We start from the raw sequence: 19877 nt of genomic DNA, 5'->3' as shown, positions 1-19877 counted from the left end.
CATGAGTGAAGTAATAAGAATTGAACTTGCTCTAAACGGTGTCTGGGGTCTCACTTAGAGATGAGGTAGGAGCCTGGTTATTCAGGGGGAGGTCAGAGTAGAGCAACTGCCACTCCAAATTGAAAGGAATTAATTGGCTCGGACATATGACAAGGATGCCTCCTGGATGCCTCCTAACTGAGGCATTGCTGGGATGTCCAGGGGAGGGAAAACCTTGGGGGAGATCAGGATACCCCGCAGAGATGACAGCTCTCAGTCTGCTTGCATCTTTATTTCCCTGAAAGAAGTTGATTCTTACCTGACACGATGTCATAAAGCCACAAAACATTCTGGTTCGGTGGACTTTAATTGACCATGCACATCAGAAAACAGATTTATTATAATCATTCCAGTCGTGAAGATTATTATTATTATTATTATTTTTTACAAATATCAAAACAAAGTCGTTATTTTAATATAAAAATATTGCGTTATATTCTTTTTTTTTTTTTGCCCAAACAGCCTGTTTACATTTTAGAACATTTATCAGACCTGACAAATCCATTACAGACCGAACAGGCTCAGCCAGAGATTTATTTCTGCAAAAACTAATACTGCATGAATTCTTACACTGGAGAACGAGTTCCCATAATTGGAAAACAATCTGAGGGAGTTAAAAACAGATTTCAAATAACCCTGCTTATTTCTGCTAACATCACTGAAATCTTGCATACAACTTGCAGATCTGTGGATGTGCATGGGAAAACTTTAATATCTGTGCTGATGAGAACAGGCTATTGGATTTTGTGCTTGTGTTGGTGGGGGGAGGGATGAGGGCTATCATGAAATAGATGATTATTGCAACATTTTAATTAACAATTCGACAGCATCACAAATAAAGGTGACTTTAGCTGCGGCTTTGATGCAACATCCATCGCATTAACATAAAGTCTTGATCTCAGTCCTTTATAGACTTTGGTCAGATATTGGTTTTATCTCACTTTGAGGTACATAGTGTCTTAGTTGCCTTGACACACAATAATGGGCAAATTTGAATCCTACAAAGTCCATGTGAAGAGGTTGGAGGGGTGGCAGGGCCATGTCGCATGTTTATAAGACAGGAGATTGTGGTCTGAGTCCACAGGACTTGCACTTTGTCAGATTTATATAAGCCTGCGTTTTCCTAATTCTAAACAAGTAGTATTATCACCATCAGCACTTAAACTGGTATGTCACGCTCTACTGTCAAAGGATACCTTGTAGTTACTGAGGAAAATGAATACGCACAGTAGTTACACAATACATATATAGCTTTAAAGTGACTATGAATTCAGCATTCACCTGCGTAGTGAACATGGCAATATGATGAAACTCTCCTCGTCCTCCTTGTTTGACCGGCACTGTGAGGAAGAATCTGTTGCCATCTTTGGAAAACACGGGTTCCTGATTCTGTAGAAAGCAAATATGTGTCATATATTTAATATTATTTTAACAGATGAACCAGAATGTGCCTATTTATTTCTTAGAACATTAGACAAATTGCACATTTTCCAGTGTATCTGTAAAAGAAGCTGTGGAGCATGCTGAAGAGTCCTGCTTTCAGAGGCATACATTACATAGTTGCCAACTGCATGAACAAGTGGATGGAAATTATGCGCGGATGGCCTCCACAGCTGAGAGATGGCCAAACCACTTTTTTACCTGAAAGTAGCAATCTGCAGTGATTGTATATAAAGAGACTGTTGACTGACTAAATGAGTGACTACCCATTTTGTGGGAAGAAAATGGATTGTTAGCATGGACGGCAGTGAGGAAAGAGGATGGATGATTTAACTCTATGTGGCACTTTAAGCAGGACAGTGGTAAAAAAGAAAGAAAAAACAGAAAAGTTTAGTCCTTGAAAACAGCTACTAAACTGTGGTCGGATTTTGGGAATTTAAATTCATAACAGAAGCCCTGCATTGCCTCATGTAGACAGGCTTTACAGTGCAGAGGGAGTTAGATGTAAATAAGGGGCATTATAAGAAATGAAAGGGGCATCATTGGTGATATGTGATTCATAGGGTATTTGATTCTATTTATGTATCTGGTGATGCTAAGTTTGCCTTTTTAAATGTGTTTAGCCCCTCAAATTTAAAGGACACACAAAGTTTATGGGCTGGATTAACCCTTTACCATAACTCACATTTTTTCTCTTAAGAGGGATTTTATTCTTCAAAAAAATATTCTTAAAATGAATTAAGGTAGTCTTAGTCTGCATACCTGGAGTAGTTGTCTGATAACAAAAAAATGACAGCCAAATAAAATGTCATGTGATATTTTATCTAAAAAAAACAGACATATGCATTTTTCAAACTAATTTAAATGCTCACTGATTAATAATAAATTCATATTTAAAATGAGTTTAAATTCAGTCCTTGTAAAATCCATAAAAAGATGCAATTTTAGTTTTAACTTGTCAACTAAATTTGGATTTAAAAGCCATGATCATCTGAGTAAAATTTACACAAAAATCCACATTTAACATTATGAAAAACATTATTAACACTATTTAAACTACAATAATAGTTACAAATGATTAACATAGAAGAAAAATATGCAATAATGCAGTCAGCAGGTACCGTATAAATTAAAAAAAAAAATTATTAATATTATTAATAATAATAAAATAATACAATTGAAACCTTTAATGTGATTATATTTGTAAATTGCTCAGCAAATGTAGACTTTTGTCTATTTTTAATTTTTAAAGTGCGATTCTGTGTTTTTAGTTTCTCTAATTTTCACTACTGAACATAAACAACACAAAATCACATCACTGCACACATGATATTTGAAGAAAAGTTTAAATCTCTGGAACCAAAACTGTGAAAAATAGAAACCCTCTTTACTCTAAACTCTAAATTCTGCCTCAGTTTGGGATAGATTAACTAGAATGGATTTTTCCATGATGTTATATATTGGTATTGAACAGAAAGTCATTAGCAAAAGACCTGTCTGCACTGGCACAACCACAAAATTGAGCTTCTGTCAGATTACCACCTTTACCGATACACGCAGCTTGCCAAGGATGTCAGTTGGTTAAATTAGACACTGCTTGAGCCAGCCGGGACTACAAGATCAAATCCTGCCAGAAACTCTCCTACTCTGCCTTCATCACTGCTCTGATAAAGCTCAGAGCTGACTGCAGACCACCTTAGGAAGAAATGAAAACATAGATAAATGGGAAACTGATTTAAATCTGAACTGATGATAGTTAATATAATTAATTTATCAAAATGTAAAAGTAGCAAAAACATGTTTGTGTGTTGTTCTGGCTTTTATTTGGCACTGGGTTACTGAATATTCATAGCCCTTCCAACATAAAGCAAAGGGGCTGATGAACAAAAAGAACACATTATTTGTAAATTACACTTTTTACATGAAATGTTTACTTATTATATTAATTTGTGGATGCTAACAGTTTAAATTTTTCTTGAATTGAAAGCCTCAAGAATAAAGTTTAACATTTTTTTAAATGAGCCTCATAAATCAACTGAAAAACAGGCTGCAGTATTTTTTTTTTGTCTATACCATAGAGTCAGGAAAAGGGAAAATTCACACATGTGAATAGTCTTTGCTCTCGCCTCACCTTTCAGTCTGTGCTTGAGTCAGTTTCAATATTTCAGGGATACAGAGACTTTGAGAGTGTCTATATAAATACAGATAACTAAGAAATTCTACTTTGTGTTGCGTAATTTTTGAAAAATGTTGAAGCAGACATGATTTTCAAGTGAAATTACAGCAATGGAGCACAAGCTTTTCAAAGTGACAGGCACTGACATGTAGAATAAAGAGAAGCTTACCTGCTTGGAGAGCCAGAGCTCAGAGCTTTCTTCATGTCTCTGAAAAACACATCAGAGCAAAATGTCAAAAGAGTGTTAATTCAGCCACATCATAAAGATCTTCTCATCTGTTACAGCCTTTCTTTCAAGGTTCTATTTTCTGCTTCTATTTGGTGCATTGTGGTTTGGAAACTGCACGATAATTGATGTAATCACGTTCTTTCCCAAAATCATTGGTCTTTTATGTCAGCAAAATATTTACATAAGTGGTATATTTCTAATACTGTGTAAAAGTGATGCTGGAGTAGCACTTCAGTGGCTCATTTTCCAGACATAATCATCTGTCATGTAATGGCCCCCTTATTTTGCTGTTTATTTTAACACACCACTTGGGACATCATTCCCAGTTTGAACCCTCATTTCAAACCAATATGCATAAGCAGAAGCCAGAGTTTTGGCAAGAGGGCTCTGGGTGCTGTTTCCAGGCCTCATCTAAGCTGCCTCTTGGCTGGACAGCGTGTTTGTCCATGCAAATCACACCAAATCAGAAAAGTGCAGAATTGGAGAGCGGCCTGTCCAGTCCCACGGTTCAACTGCGAGGTTAACACTGCTCTGTGTTGCCCAGTAAATATGGAGAGAATGTGGAACTGTGCTGCAATTTCGGCGGAATTTTTTCTCTAAACTAAAGAGTGCTTTTAAAACTTTTTCCGTCAGGAAGGCCAAAAGTACCTGTGTTTCTAAGTTTTGTTTTCATCACTCAACGACAAGTTACTGAACAGCCATTGGGTGAAACTGTTCTCAAAGAGGTATTAGGCGCTGTACCAAACCCCTCCTTGCTATAGTTTTGGTCGCTAGCAGTCTGGTCGCAGTCACCAGTTATATGTATGAAAGACACCAACTTGTCTTTGGTAAAGACACTTTGAAAAGTAAACAATGCACACTTCAAACTAGAATTTGCAAGTAGCTAGTGAGTGTTCCCAGAAAAGTCAGCATCTTCCATGCAAACTACTGGCAATTTGGCAGTCTGCTAACGACTGAAGCAGTTACAGGTAGGTACAGTACTCTGTGACAAACTCCAGCTAGCGTCAACCATATCTTCAGCACCAACCTCCAGCAACCACTTCCCAACTGTCTCTGGGACACACATTTTTCTCGAACAACCCGACTTTCTCCGTGGCAAGCTAACAATCCAGCTAAGTAATAAGCTTTACAGCCATAATAACAGTTACAGGGGTTATTACAAGGGGGAAGACATCTCTCTGAGTCTGCATGGCACAGGTCCTCTGTGGGGAGAATCCTCTAATTGCAGCAATTAAGCCTCCTCCCATATACAGAACTTATTTCAGTAGAAACTTTCTGGATTTAAATGCTTCCATTAATATTTGTGTGATATAAAAATTAATGAAGTCCTATATTTTGTCAGTTTTTAGTGATCTGGTTTCAGAAATACTCAAACCTGCCACAAGCAAAACACGAGATATTAAGTAAAGACTTAACATCAGCTCTTTGATCATAACTAAACACTCTATCACATTAAGAGTTTAATGTGGTGCCTGTGCAATGAAGATAACACATGTCTGTGTAACTGCTGAAAAGGTTAATGAGAGTCATGCAAAAACAATCAATGTGCTTTCTGTTTAACATGAATAAAAGATGCCACCCTTGTTGCCTATCCTTACTTAGATCTTCATCTCACAGCAACAAAGCAGACAACAATCAATTGGCGATCTCAAAGAAGAAAAGGATCTAAAGTAACAAGAGCTGAAGTTAAGAAAGACAAGTTTAGAAAAAAATGCTCGTGAGTTTTACCTTGAAAATCAGATAAGATGTTCGAACTCACAAGGCAGATCTAGCCTTGGTCAAATGATCTCTTAGTTAAGTGCTAGCTGCAAAGTTTTTAAACATGAGTGAATACTTTGTTATATCAAAAACTGAGAAAATAAGTCTTTTTTCTATATTAAGGAAGTTAGCGATACTTTATAACATGAGATAAAAGAAGGAAAAATGTGCTAACAATTTTTCTGTCCACACAAAAAAACACACACACAGACCGTGACGCAGGCTCCGGTGGTGGTGTCACACACAGTCAGGATGGAAATGTTCTGGGCCCGGTTTAACCATCTAACAGATGTCTTGGTCTTGCTGATCCACTTCACCATTGTTACATAATGTTCCCTATAAAAAAAATTATATCATAATGGTCATATCATGTCCTGTAATTACATGTTCACAAGCTAGATGCTTTTTTAATTTAGCACATCTAAAACCTATTAACAACTACAAACAACTGCTCTACACACTTAAGAAAATGAACCATTTGCACAGCTGAGCTCACTGGTTTTTACACCTCTACAAATTACCTCAATGTCAAGCTGCTTTTTTCCTTTTGTTAGTTCTCTTCCACACAGTCCTATCATGCTGGTAAATGGCATGCAGACTTTCAACATTCATTAATATCCACTCAATTCTGGCACACAGTAATGCAAGATTTCTAAATGGTATTTGCAGTTGTAAAATAACTGTGACACCAATTGGTCATTGTTTTTTTTTTCTTCTTCATTTTAAGAACTGAAAGCAGTTTTAACAACTACATGCGCAGAGTGAAAGATTTCCCAATTACAGGTGCAAAGTTAAGAGTGAGAAAAAATTATCATCTGAAGTTTGAAATGTCAGAGGTATCCCTTTAAGTGGCACAGCAGCTGGTGCAAAAGATTGGCAGGGAAAATGCAGCTCCTCTCACCGCAGCTTGAGTGTCTCTGGAGGCATGAGCTCCAACGTGTGCGTCGGCCCGTAAAGGTTGACTACATAGAGCTTCACCGCTGGGTTGGGTTGACCAGCCTGCATGCAGAACCAACAGTCCAGAGTTCAGACAGAAATGTCACTTCACTGCTGCGGAAAAATACTTTATGCAACACTCTCCAAAGTGGCAACTGTGACTTATAAAGTGCTGCCAAATTAAGTGATTTCGAATGAATAATTCATTGAGAGTAGTCTTTAAAAACTTAAATGCACATATGGTTATGCTATTATGTGGAAACAATTTAGAATTTTTTGTCACACAAACTGAAAAACAGATACAAAAAAAGACAAAGAAGAAACACTACATAAATACTTAAACTAAAGCAAGTACACATGACAAACAGACATGTTAAACTTGACAATTTCAACATTATTCTGCATACAGAGGAGTCCTAGAAAAACCCTTACCTAAACAGCTTTAACACTACTGGAAACGTGCACTATGATTCCTCATTTGGCTGACCAGATCACTTTTTTTTTTTTTTTTTTGCATTTAGAGCAAAGTTTAAAGCGTTAGGGGTATTGTTTGAATTAAGTTCATATCTGCTATATTGCATTTTATTTTCAAATGTTTTCACAAACTTGACCAGGGTGTTCCTGGCCTTTCACCCAATGACAGCTGAGAAGTTTAATAGGATACTGATATGGTGCAGACCTATAAATACTCAGGTTGGCATCTGCACAACAAACTAAACTGGCCTTGAACATAGATGCTCTCTACCAAAAGGGGCACAGCTGTTTCTTTTAGCTAAGAACGCTTAGATCCTTTGAGATCTCCAGCAAATGCTGCATGTTTTACCAGTCAGTCATGGCAAGTGTCTTTTATACTGCACTGGGAGGCAGAGGGGAAGACAAGGACTTTGGCTTTTGGACAAATAGCTAAAAAGGAAGGAAAGTGGGGTCATTGGTGTTTGGTGGAGAGATGCACAGTGATCAGCTTACTTCACTGAGCTGCAGGACAGAACGGCTCAGAAGATCCTTGGTGCTCACTGTCATCAGGTTATTGAACACCTGAGTCAGTGGATAAATATCCAAAAGTCAATAGCCAAGGACCCCACAGCCATCTGTTACTTGCTCTGGCTGTCTCTGTTTCCTCTTCAACCATTTAACTACACAATTCTTATATAAAAATAGCTTTTTTGGTGGTTATTTAAATATAGTTAAACACATGTTAAATTATTGTGATAAATTTGTTATTTCTCACGAAACACTAAGTAAATTCTTTATTCCTTTGTTGGATCATTTATGTTAAATAATATAAACAAATATTAAATACAAAATACAAATGTTAAATATGGCTTTAGAATCAGTGTGGCTGTTTAGATTTTTAGACAACTAGGTCAGCCGTTATTATACTGTTTAAGCTAAGGTAAAATATAAAAGTGTAATCATTCTTGTCTCAGTGAAAAATTCTACCCATACTGGAGCAGGAAACAAGTCACAACTCTTCACTGGCTTGTCTTGCAAGTGGTGCCTCTTGTTGTTCGTCATCAAACTCATCTACTACCAAAAAACTCAGAAATACAGAGAAGCTTCTATGTGAATAGACTACCAAAAGTCTATGTGCTGGCCTTAAATATAGTTTACACACAGATGACAAATGGTCATCTACAATTATCATCACCAGGGGGCAGTGTCATGAAAAACTCTTCTGTGGGCAACTCTTGCTTTTGTAGCTCTTGTAGTCATTCACGCTGTCATGGAAATGCGTGTTAAACAATAAAAACCATCTACTGCAATTTCCCCCATTATTCTTCCCCCAAATTCCGCTGAGGTTCCCTTTCCTTTTTCTGCCCTCTTTTCAGCCAGTTAGCATTCAACCCATACAAGTGTCAGTCCTGTTGGGCTATATGTGGTGTTGTTTTCTAAGAGGATTCTACACAAGTGCTTCTACATCACATCCATTATATACACGGAATTCTTCTCTCTGTGTAGCCAAATACATACGAAACCAGCTGATTTTTTTAAGAACATCTAAACTAAAAAAGTGTGTTACAACAACAGCAAGTAAAACACTGAGCAGAAAAAAAAACCATTTTGTATTATCACAATAACGTAAACAACCATATCTTATAGGCTACTATATTTCTGTAAATTAAGCTGAAGCATGATAGCATTGACACCAGCTGCTTTATTTTTACTTTTATTCTTCCTCTTCTTTTAGCTTGACTAATGGAACCCAATCTGTCCCCCCCTCACCCTAGCTCTAGAATCCTCTTCTGTCACACCAACCCTGTGGATGTCCTCCTACACTACACCCAAAACCTTCTCTGAGGTTCCCCTTTCCATCCAGTCTGGTAGCTCCATGTTCAAAATTCTTTGTCCAAGAATCCCAGTTCTATTCTATTCTGCTCTGTTTATATAGTGAGTCACAACAACAATCACCTCCAGACTGTTTATATTGTAAGGTAAACCTCTGCAATAATACAGAGAAAACCCCAACAATCAAACGACCCCCTTTGAACAAGTACTTGGCGACAGGGGTAAGGAAAAAATCCCTCAGGGAGTGGCAACCATCTGCTGCGACCGGTTGGGGGTTGATGGGAGGAAGACAGGATAAAAGACACACTCTAATATCCCTTCTCTGTCCACATGTCCAAATCTCAGCTCCCAAACCGCTCAGTCTGAGCTGTCCCTCTGACATGCTGATTTCTATTTCTGTGCATCCTGGTCACTTCCAGTGAAAATCTTAACATCTCCATCTTTACCAGCTACAGCTCTGCCTCCCTTCATTTTGTTAGGCTCACAGTCTCCAAACCATAAACTATCGCAGGTCTCCATACCATCTTGTTAATCTTCCCTTCCACTTTTGATGGTATCATTCTGTCACAAATCACTCCTGTCACTCGTCTCCACCCACTCCACTCTGCCTGTACTCTCTTAAGTCACCTCTTTTGTTCACTGTCTGTTGACTTGGATGGTTGACACCAGGTATTTAAATCCCTCTTCCTTTTATTTAGGATAAAGGATAATGTATGTGTGTTATATGCATGGATGTCGCCTAAGTGACGGTTACCTTGGGGTAGGGGTACTGCTTTCCTTTTGGGTATGTCATGCCAGTGAAGCGAGGTAAAGCCATGTTGGGAACCAAAGTGTCATTGAGAACCAGGAAGGCCAACCTCTCTCCATCAGGAGACCACCAGTGAGCCACATGGGTCTGGAGGATCTCCTCTGTTTGGAAAAACCAGCAGAAAGTTTTAATCATTAAATTAATGAAGGGGGGGGGGCTGGAAGTATTAAAAATAGCTCAACATAAATGCTGTTCTTAAAGTCACAATGTGAAGATTTTTATATCGAGGTCCCAAATTTGAAGGCATCAGCTAATATTAGTTAAATTACTAACTGTACTGTAAATGGGCTCAGTTTAGTATAACGAGAAAACGCTTGTGTTTGAAGACCTAACACAAAACCAAACACATATAAGTGGAAAAAAGGGGGTGCTAGAAGAATTTGTGTTAAATTAGGTGTTAATCTGGGTTCAAGAATCACAGATAAGTAAATTACTTTATTACACAAACATAATTAAGAATAAAAGAGAAAAACAAGAAAACAGCAGTTACTGAGGTTGCTTGCCTTTTAAAAAAAAAAAATTTACATAAGCTTCTTTTCTCCTGAGAGATGGGGCAAAGTGGCTAAGTGTATGCAGTGCGTGTTTGCTTAAAGCACATAAAATGACTCTTCACACCCACTGGGGAGATATGAGCACCAGAACAAACGTTATGAATATTTAATAATGGTAACATTTCTAAACACAAGAATTTTTAGTTTAATGAGATAGTGTGTCAATGCTTTGAAATTAAGCAGACATATTTTTTATTCCAACTTCCCAATAGTTAAAGCTCACTGCCACAAAGCAGTTTCTCAGCAAGTCATTACATGCATAAAGGTTTGTCTGTAATTGGCAATTTCTTGCCTGGTTTCTTCAAACAACACCCAGATAAATGTATACTCTACGCAATTTTGCTAGTCTTATTCTCAGAATGTGAAAAAATGTTTGTAGAAAACTGATAGGTACCTTCATAGAGCCAGTCAGCAATTCCATTGAAGATGACCCCGTCTTTTCCCGAGGATGTTAGCCTAAGGGAGTTACTCTTGACATCCGACTGATAATAGATGTTGTTTTCAAATATGTAGATCTACGGAGACAAAGCACACACAGGAACAACTTAATATGATACAGTAAGAAATAAGGACATGCTGCCAAACGAAAAATTGGTGCATGACTCTAAAACTTATTAAGCATGTGCCAAAGTTTGGACTGTAGCACACATGCACTGGATTAACAGTTACACTAAATGTGCACAGTATCTGCTCAGCATCCAAGCAATTCTTTTAGGATTAAAAGTGCGAGCCAGTGCTGGTAAGCCAAGTGATTAATGCTAATGTTCTGTGTACTTTATTTATGAAAGTAAGCTCTTACTCCTTAACAGCTCAACAGTAACTTTAAAATCACAAAATCTACCACTGGGATGTTAAAGTTCAGAGATTTGCCCTCAAAAAATCAGGAGGATTTCTCAAAGTCCCCAAGTCTGTGAGTGTCGACATTGGAATTGGGCCCATGTCTTACTTTTTTTTAGAGATTGTCATGCTAAATTGGCACTAGAGTTCCCTAACTCTTTTTATTTCTATTTATTTATTTATTTTGGCAGGACATGAGAGATCGGCTCAATCAATTAGATCTGGGCTACAACTTAAGCTTGGCCATTTGTTAAATTGGCACTAATAAAAGCACTAGCGATTTAGTTTCTGTTTGTATTGTATCCATGGTCGCACAGACATCTGTCATTGTATTGCACTAATACGAATGAAAACTTAAGGACCAGTCTACAAAGCCAAAGGCTGGCAAACCCAATTTCCTGTTTTTGTCTGCCACCTGGCTAATACTACACCTGACCGCAATGCCCATCCATGTGGATGGTGGGAGAGGCTGGCAGTACCGTGCTATCTTTTTCAAAGGTGTTTAGCTTGGCTTGGTGGATCAAGTCTCACCCAAAAGATCCTCACGAGTGAGCCACCCTTCGATCTCTAGTGGCACAAAAGCATCAATGGTTTCTCCAATCCAGGAGAGGTGTGTATCCATGAAAAGACTGTTCAATTGGAATGGTTAAGTACACGAATGGAGGCCAAAATGAGTTTGCTCAGTGGGGTTCTTGGGCTCACCCTTAGAGAAAGGGTAGAAGCATTGAGATGGTATGAGCTACCACTCCTTTGTCTTAGAAGAAGCCTTTCTGGGAGTTTGGTCTTCTGATTTATAGGAACTTTGTGGGCATGTTCAATCAAAAGGAGCTCATGGGGCATTCAAAGACCACAGGAGTCTCACCAAATGTTGCACTGGCTCTGGAAACGTTGTATGCCCAGAGATAATGGTGGTCTTTTAAATACTTGGAGACTGTGGTCTATGTCCTATTTGGAAAAGTTCTGAACTTGTTTCACTTGTTAGAAAGAAGTAGGTTAGGGACTAAAATCTACTTGGTTTGGTTTTTAGCACTTGTTTAAATGAAGCCACTAAAAAAATGCTTGGGAAGGTTTAAGTGGTAAAATTTACTTGGGGAGGGTTTAAGCAACAGACTTTGTGGATTTCTTAGGATTTCCATGTACATGTAGCTGTCCAGAACCAAAAAATTAATTATCTCAGATCAAAGAAGTATCTGTATTCGGACCTTCCCAAAAGCCAGAAGTCTGTTGCTTTATATGATCTTACATAAGAATTCATTAGCAAGGAGCCTCTCCATGCACTGACATAACCTCACAGTCAGCAGAGCCTTCTGCCGTCTGGCTGGAAGACATCCAGATAACATCAGTCCAGTAGGCAGTCTGTGCAGCATGTGCTAAAGGGTTCTCTAAAATGTGAGGGCTTATTATTATGATTGTGAAGTGAAGATTATCAGACATTTGAGGTTTTATTGCTGCAGGTTGGATTAAATTGTAGAGGCTTGAAGTGATGTCAGCAATAACAAAAAAATAAAAAAATAAATAAAAAGGAAAACAGTTTCAAATAATCTAAACAACACAATTTCTTTTTTGGGTTTTTCATGTAACAACCGCAACAATTTCCTCTACTAACTGGAGATAGCATTCATGTAAGTAAAGCAGTAAAATGGTTGACTTGAAAATTTGTCTGATGAATTGAAAGCAAGTCCTTTTCAATTTCTTTGGAACGTTTCTTATAGTTAGGAATGTGATGCGGAATTCACAGTGCTTTAATAATTAATATGCTACACGCAATCTCATACTTCCCCATTGTGCAAGAAACTATACAAATGTTTTCAGTACCTGAAATAATTTTCAATATTTGACATTATATGAAAATGGGGATGGTTCTAAACAATAAGAGTAGATGGTGACATTATGGGGTTTAAAATGTATAACATAATCCACCACAATTTACAATGTATGTATGTATAAGGAAATTTTAAGTTCTGGTCATTTAAAGGTTGTACTATTTTACAGCAACCATGCTGTGTAAAACAGGGACAGTCCATGCTTCCGATATTCCCTGTAAGTATCCTACTTTAAATAGGCTCAAAAACCAAGATAGGTTATATGTATACAGTAGACTTTGTAACAATACAAGCTACTACAAAAGAAACATGTTTTGCCAAAGTTTAATAAGTTTATTAGTAAAATTTAAATATATGAATCAAGGCTGCGTTTAAAAGTAAAAATCTGTTTTCTAGCAACAAAGGAAATAAATGTACTATGGCTAAAAAAAGAGAGAAATTGCTAAGGTACAATGGTTACCAAATTTATTAGACCAACACCCAATGTAAGGCTTTTCCCAACTACCAAATCATTTTATGTTCTTGTTATCATTTAATTATCAGTATGTGCAAGCTCTTTAATTGAATTGTTATGTTTAATGGTGAATTATAATTGTTTTTTTCGATAAATTTTCAAATTAGCCATTTCACAAAATAACAGAGCAGATTATTATTATTTTTGATTAATAAAGCAAATTTACATTCCTCATGCAATGTATGAATGTGTACTTGATTAATTTCTTCGTGGAGACTTTCAGTCCTAATAAATAATATTTTAAAACAGGTTTTTGACAGTTTTCTAAAATCTTTGTATTTCACTGATTTGGGGATTTTGGTCTATTCATACTTCAAATATGCACTAATTTCCAGTTCCATAATAGCACAGTAGGCACTCATTAAAACTCCTCGATTCTTTTTAAAATCAAGAATTGTTACGCTCATATTCTTTGCTAAAATAAGTACACTTTGATTTGGTGGAAGTTGCCAACGTTATCTAAGAATTACTGGGAAGCTTAGCCATCATGTTAAAAAGTGTGTTACAATTAAAATTCAGTAAGCCGCTCAAATGGGACTTAATTACAACTTTGTAAACTGTGAAAAGTCATTATCTTGTTAGTTAGTGTCACTGTGCATGTCCAATCCATTCTTTAAGACTCTACGGTGATGAATGGACAGCACTAATACATATTCTAGTCATAACTCTCAGACATCTTCCTAATGAGAAAACACAAATTCCCAAAGAATTACTGTGAAGCTCACTTACAGCCGGTTACAGCGGAATACACGCCATGTCATTGTTTCCAAAGATGCACTTCTGCCTAATGATGCTGTGCTTGCCACTCGAGAGCTAAAAAATCCTCACATATGTCTACCTCACCTCCTTATCACCATAATGACTTCCTAATGGAGTCGTGTTTGATTTATGCTCAAATATTCCACACTCAAATTTGCAAATATGGACACTGCAGCTCTACTATGCTTTTTAAGCCTTTTAGCTGTCAACAAAACAGCCTTCCCATCTGTCCTGTACAGATACATAAAAAAGTATGATGGAAGAAAATTAGCATTTAATTAGGGTCCCCTCAAAAATGTGAACCTGAGCACGTTAAGTAGGACATTGTGAATTACAAATAGCAGCACGAAATTGACGGCAACAGGGCACAAACAAAGACAGCGTTCGGCGTGGTGGAAAGTCATGTGACACAATGTCATCCACAGGCCTGGAGCTGAAGATAAATTCCTAATTTGTGGGTTCCAGAGTCGCTGATCCTTCAAAACGCACTATTTTATTTTTCTGTAGAAACTGTGAATTGGCTGTTTACTGGATGCCAGATAAAGACTGTAGGACTCAGCAACAAATGTGCTGGCAAAAGCAAAGAGAAGCCATTGATTTTGTGTCTAAACTGATTTAACTGAGTAACAAAAACTTATAATAATAGATAAATAAAAATCGTATCTGTTTCATCCATGTAATTTGATACTTATGTTCAAAAATGAATGAAAAATATTTTAATTGGAGTAAATCTTACATATCCATGAAACAACAGGGCTGTGCAAAAGTTGCATAACCTTGTAAATGTTACAAATAAATTTTAAATATCTTTTTTTATTGTTATCTACCTGTGTCTGATACCTGATACCAAATCTAAGTGTTTTAAAGAAATGGCATCCAACCCAGTGTAGTGAAAGCAGTGCAAAGTGGAACTAAAAACAGGTTTACGGTGTGAAAAGATTCTCTGTGTCCTCACCAGCTGTTGGCCTTGCACCCCCCAGGCAGCATACTGGAGAACTGAGTTAACCACCTCAGGAGGGTCCAGCTCCCAAACCTCCCTAAAGTAAGGAAAAGAGTAAATAGAGGATAATAATCACTCAACATCCACTGGTGGATAATGGCTAGGCTACTTTTTTAGATGAAAATTATGGAAATGTGCAATTCAATAGACCACTTGTGTGTGTGTGTGTGTGTGTGTGGGGGGGGGGGGGGGGGGTACAATGCAAAAACAATGAGTAATAACAGCAAACCTGTAAAGCCAAAGTGAATATTGTTGGGTTCCTAGGCCCCCATTTTGAATATTATTAGCTCATTGACTGACCATTAACAGTTACGACTTCCATATACAGTGGGGCAAAAAAGTATTTAGTCAGCCACCGATTGTGCAAGTTCCCCCACTTAAAATGATGACAGAGGTCAGTAATTTGCACCAGAGGTACACTTCAACTGTGAGAGACAGAATGTGAAAAAGAAATCCATGAATTCACATGGTAGGATTTGTAAAGAATTTATTCGTAAATCAGGGTGGAAAATAAGTATTTGGTCAATAACAAAAATACAACTCAATACTTTGTAACATAACCTTTGTTGGCAATAACAGAGGTCAAACGTTTACTATAGGTCTTTACCAGGTTTGCACACACAGTAGCTGGTATTTTGGCCCATTCCTCCATGCAGATCTTCTCGAGAGCAGTGATGTTTTGGGGCTGTCGCCGAGCAACACGGACTTTCAACTCCCGCCACAGATTTTCTATGGGGTTGAGGTCTGGAGACTGGCTAGGCCACTCCAGGACTTTCAAATGCTTCTTACGGAGCCACTCCTTTGTTGCCCGGGCGGTGTGTTTTGGATCATTGTCATGTTGGAAGACCCAGCCTCGTCTCATCTTCAAAGTTCTCACTGATGGAAGGAGGTTTTGGCTCAAAATCTCACGATACATGGCCCCATTCATTCTGTCCTTAACACGGATCAGTCGTCCTGTCCCCTTGGCAGAAAAACAGCCCCATAGCATGATGTTTCCAGCCCCATGCTTCACAGTAGGTATGGTGTTCTTGGGATGCAACTCAGTATTCTTCTTCCTCCAAACACGACGAGTTGAGTTTATACCAAAAAGTTCTACTTTGGTTTCATCTGACCACATGACATTCTCCCAATCCTCTGCTGTATCATCCATGTGCTCTCTGGCAAACTTCAGACGGGCCTGGACATGCACTGGCTTCAGCAGCGGAACACGTCTGGCACTGCGGGATTTGATTCCCTGCCATTGTAGTGTGTTACTGATGGTGACCTTTGTTACTTTGGTCCCAGCTCTCTGCAGGTCATTCACCAGGTCCCCCCGTGTGGTTCTGGGATCTTTGCTCACTGTTCTCATGATCATTTTGACCCCACGGGATGAGATCTTGCGTGGAGCCCCAGATCGAGGGAGATTATCAGTGGTCTTCTATGTCTTCCATTTTCTGATGATTGCTCCCACAGTTGACTTTTTCACACCAAGCTGCTTGCCTATTGTAGATTCACTCTTCCCAGTCTGGTGCAGGGCTACAATACTTTTCCTGGTGTCCTTCGAAAGCTCTTTGGTCTTGGCCATGGCGGAGTTTGGAGTCTGACTGTTTGAGGCTGTGGACAGGTGTCTTTTATACAGATGATGAGTTCAAACAGGTGCCATTCATACAGGTAACGAGTGGGGGACAGAAAAGCTTCTTACAGAAGACGTTACAGGTCTGTGAGAGCCAGAGATTTTCCTTGTTTGAGGTGACCAAATACTTATTTTTACAAATCCTTTACAAATCCTACCATGTGAATTTATTGATTTTTTTTTCACATTCTGTCTCTCACAGTTGAAGTGTACCTCTGGTGCAAATTATTGACCTCTGTCATCATTTTAAGTGGGGGAACTTGCACAATCGGTGGCTGACTAAATACTTTTTTGCCCCACTGTAAATTGCCAGTAGGTTGTTGTCTCTGGCAGATTATGTTAAGGCTTATCACCTGTTAGAATGGGTGGAAAAGCCTTTCAGTCATGTGTCGAAGACAAGAGATGTCTGTAAATGGTCTGTATTTGTATAGCGCTTTTCTAGTCCCTAAGGACCCCAAAGCGCTTTACACAACCAGTCATCCACCTATTCACACACACATTCACGGCAAGCTACATTGTAGCCACAGCCACCCTGGGGCGCACTGACAGAGGCGAGGCTGCCGGACACTGGCGCCACCGGGCCCTCTGACCACCACCAGTAGGCAACGGGTGAAGTGTCTTTCCCAAGGACACAATGACCGAGACTGTCCAAGCCGGGGCTCGAACCGGCAACCTTCCGATTACAAGGCGAACTCCCAACTCTTGAGCCACGATCGCCCTTCTGTAATAATTTTGAAAAACCAAATGGAATTATATTAAAAACTGGAGAGTGAAAAACAGCCTTATGTCAGTGAGATGGTAAGGACCGATGCTGCTAAACCTTTTCTAAAGCATCTGAGCGTCAACTCTGCCCACCTCTAGTCAAATTTCATGCAACAGAAATGATGCGCAACAGTGCATTTTAATCAAGGTTGCCTCTCTACTTTAGCCATTGGTTGAGTTACAGGTGCAACAATTGTGACCTTATCAAATGGCAGCAGTGGGCCAATACATCTAAAGTCAGAGGTTAAAAAAGGAAAACAAATGTGCAAAAACAGTTTTTAGGGGAGCACCCCCCCATTTTATTTATTCAATGTTTATATAGCACATGCTTTGTATCAGTTTGTTTCTTGCTTTAGCTGACAATGGCATGCACTTTGAAATAAGCCCAAATTGGCCATAGACCCATTTGTCTGATATCAGCACAGACATGACAGAGATTAAAAGGAAATGCCAGAGCAATGCCCCAAAATGGCACAGCTTTCTAAAATAACACTCGTGTTTGAAAAGGATAATCCAATCAGCTGTATAAAGTTTTAATCTCTCTCTGATTAGTAGTCAGAATCCCGCTCATGACTGTGACTTATGAAACTGGCAGGAAGTCATTTGAGCATGTCCTGGACTGTTACTTTGGATTGAGACTTTGTGCAGAATGTTTGGAAAATCAGTCTGAAAGCAGCGGGATGCCACAGACTGCAGGCTGATCTTCAAACTTTATTTTGACTGAACATAAAATTTAGAATGGTAAAGTTTCAATACTCTGCACAAGCTAGTGAGAGTTCTGGGGATATACAAAAAATATTCCCAGTCTGTACTTGAGGTAGTCAACTTACTACTTTCCATTGGATGTGTTGTTTCCTCTATTTGACTGCAATTGATACAGTTCTTGTACTTTTTGCACTTGTGTGTAATTTTACATTGCAGAAATGTATAAACCATAAAGGTGGTTTAACCCTTTGCTCTAAATACATACACACCCATAAAATCTGTCTTTTGTTTTAGTGTAAAAATATAACAAAGATCATTTTGCAATTTAGGATTAGTTCAAATCAATGATAATCATACTAATTATTAACATTAAATTGTACATCTAAACAGGTAGTAATAGTAGTATTAGTAGTAGTAGTAGTAGTAGTAGTAGTAGTAGTATCTACTTGCACTGTGAAGTTCTGTGCAGGTTTGCAACATTAGGCTGAGTCTGGGTAGAGAGTACAGCCACATGCACTTCAGAATTCATTCAGCTCCTCTATCAGCACTCACATCATCAATAAACACCAGTGATGCAGTTCCTTGCTTACTTACAGCCACACAACATAACATCACCTCCACCATATGTGAGAGATGATGTGGTATGCTTCTGCTCATGACCTGTTTCTATCCTTCTTCATATTTTCTTCATCCCACAACAGGCTGATAGCACATGGAAGGAAAGCTTATGCAGTGAGGACACTGGCAATGGCAGCTTACGCCTTTCCATTATCCAGTGGATTTGAATTTCTGCTCAGCTAATTATTCAACAAAATAAATGTATTCTAGGTGAACAATACCCTGACAGCCACGATGCTGAAAGCACCTGTCTAATATTGTGTATACCCTGTTGGAGTAGCTAAAACAACTGTAACCCCCGAAATGCATTGGAGATGACTCCATTGTGTTTCAGCTTCGCCTGAGCTGATTGCATGAACTCAATTATTGCGATTCCACCAGATGTGCCACTGTGTGTGATGTCTCACAAGTGGCTCTCTGGTGTACCCCTCTCCCCACTGGATGAACTTTGGGCCTGCACTATGGCCCAGTATAAGATAAACAAAGATGATTTCGAATCATGCAAATAAACTCCAGTATAGCACAAGAGGAAACTCTAGGCAGGCAGGTTTCCCTGAACATGTGGGGCCCTTAGAATGCAGCTTGGGTCTGCTTGTTTATTAATCTCAGTCAGCTAACATCTGGAACAAGACAAACAATCCAAATAACAGACATACAGTTTGTTTCAAGCGTGTCACAGCATGTAAATTGATCCCACAGTACTCTATTCATTGTACATAGCTTATATAAAAATTCCTGTGTTCTACAAATTTGTCAACCCCTGTGAGTCATGGATATTTTTCCACTAATGACAGGTGTTACTACCAAAAAGGTTGCCCCTCAGTAACCGCTGAGGAACACTTACCGAGTGTGAATATTGTAGATGCTGTAGGAGGCCATGTAGGAGTGGCGATAAACCTGCAGTGAAATAAAGAGAGAATGGAAGAAAGATTAAAATATGACTGAAGCGTTAACGAGAGAAGCAGAAGTGTCACGATAATGACATCAGGACAAAATAAAAATGAAAAGAAGAAAGGCATCAAAG

General features: G+C 38.5%; 1 protein-coding gene across 3 annotated transcripts in view; it reads right to left on the bottom strand.

The window, feature by feature from the left end:
- Positions 1-19877, bottom strand: part of dpp10 (dipeptidyl-peptidase 10 (non-functional)) — a 258523-nt gene that overhangs the window by 23334 nt on the left and 215312 nt on the right. For all 3 annotated transcript variants that reach the window (XM_085249886.1, XM_085249887.1, XM_085249889.1), the window contains 8 exons: positions 19698-19750; positions 15112-15193; positions 10618-10738; positions 9619-9773; positions 6544-6641; positions 5855-5978; positions 3825-3863; positions 1321-1428 (listed from right to left, as the gene is read on the bottom strand). In XM_085249886.1, coding sequence (XP_085106012.1) covers positions 1321-1428; positions 3825-3863; positions 5855-5978; positions 6544-6641; positions 9619-9773; positions 10618-10738; positions 15112-15193; positions 19698-19750 — 780 coding nt within the window. The remainder of the gene's footprint in view (positions 1-1320; positions 1429-3824; positions 3864-5854; positions 5979-6543; positions 6642-9618; positions 9774-10617; positions 10739-15111; positions 15194-19697; positions 19751-19877) is intronic.

Source organism: Mchenga conophoros, linkage group LG16 (assembly GCF_057382185.1).
Source record: "Mchenga conophoros isolate Kocher_MC1m ecotype Shallow Benthic linkage group LG16, M_conophoros_male_GT1.1, whole genome shotgun sequence".
Taxonomy (NCBI): Eukaryota; Metazoa; Chordata; class Actinopteri; order Cichliformes; family Cichlidae; genus Mchenga; species Mchenga conophoros.
This window is presented reverse-complemented; position numbering and strand designations above follow the sequence as displayed.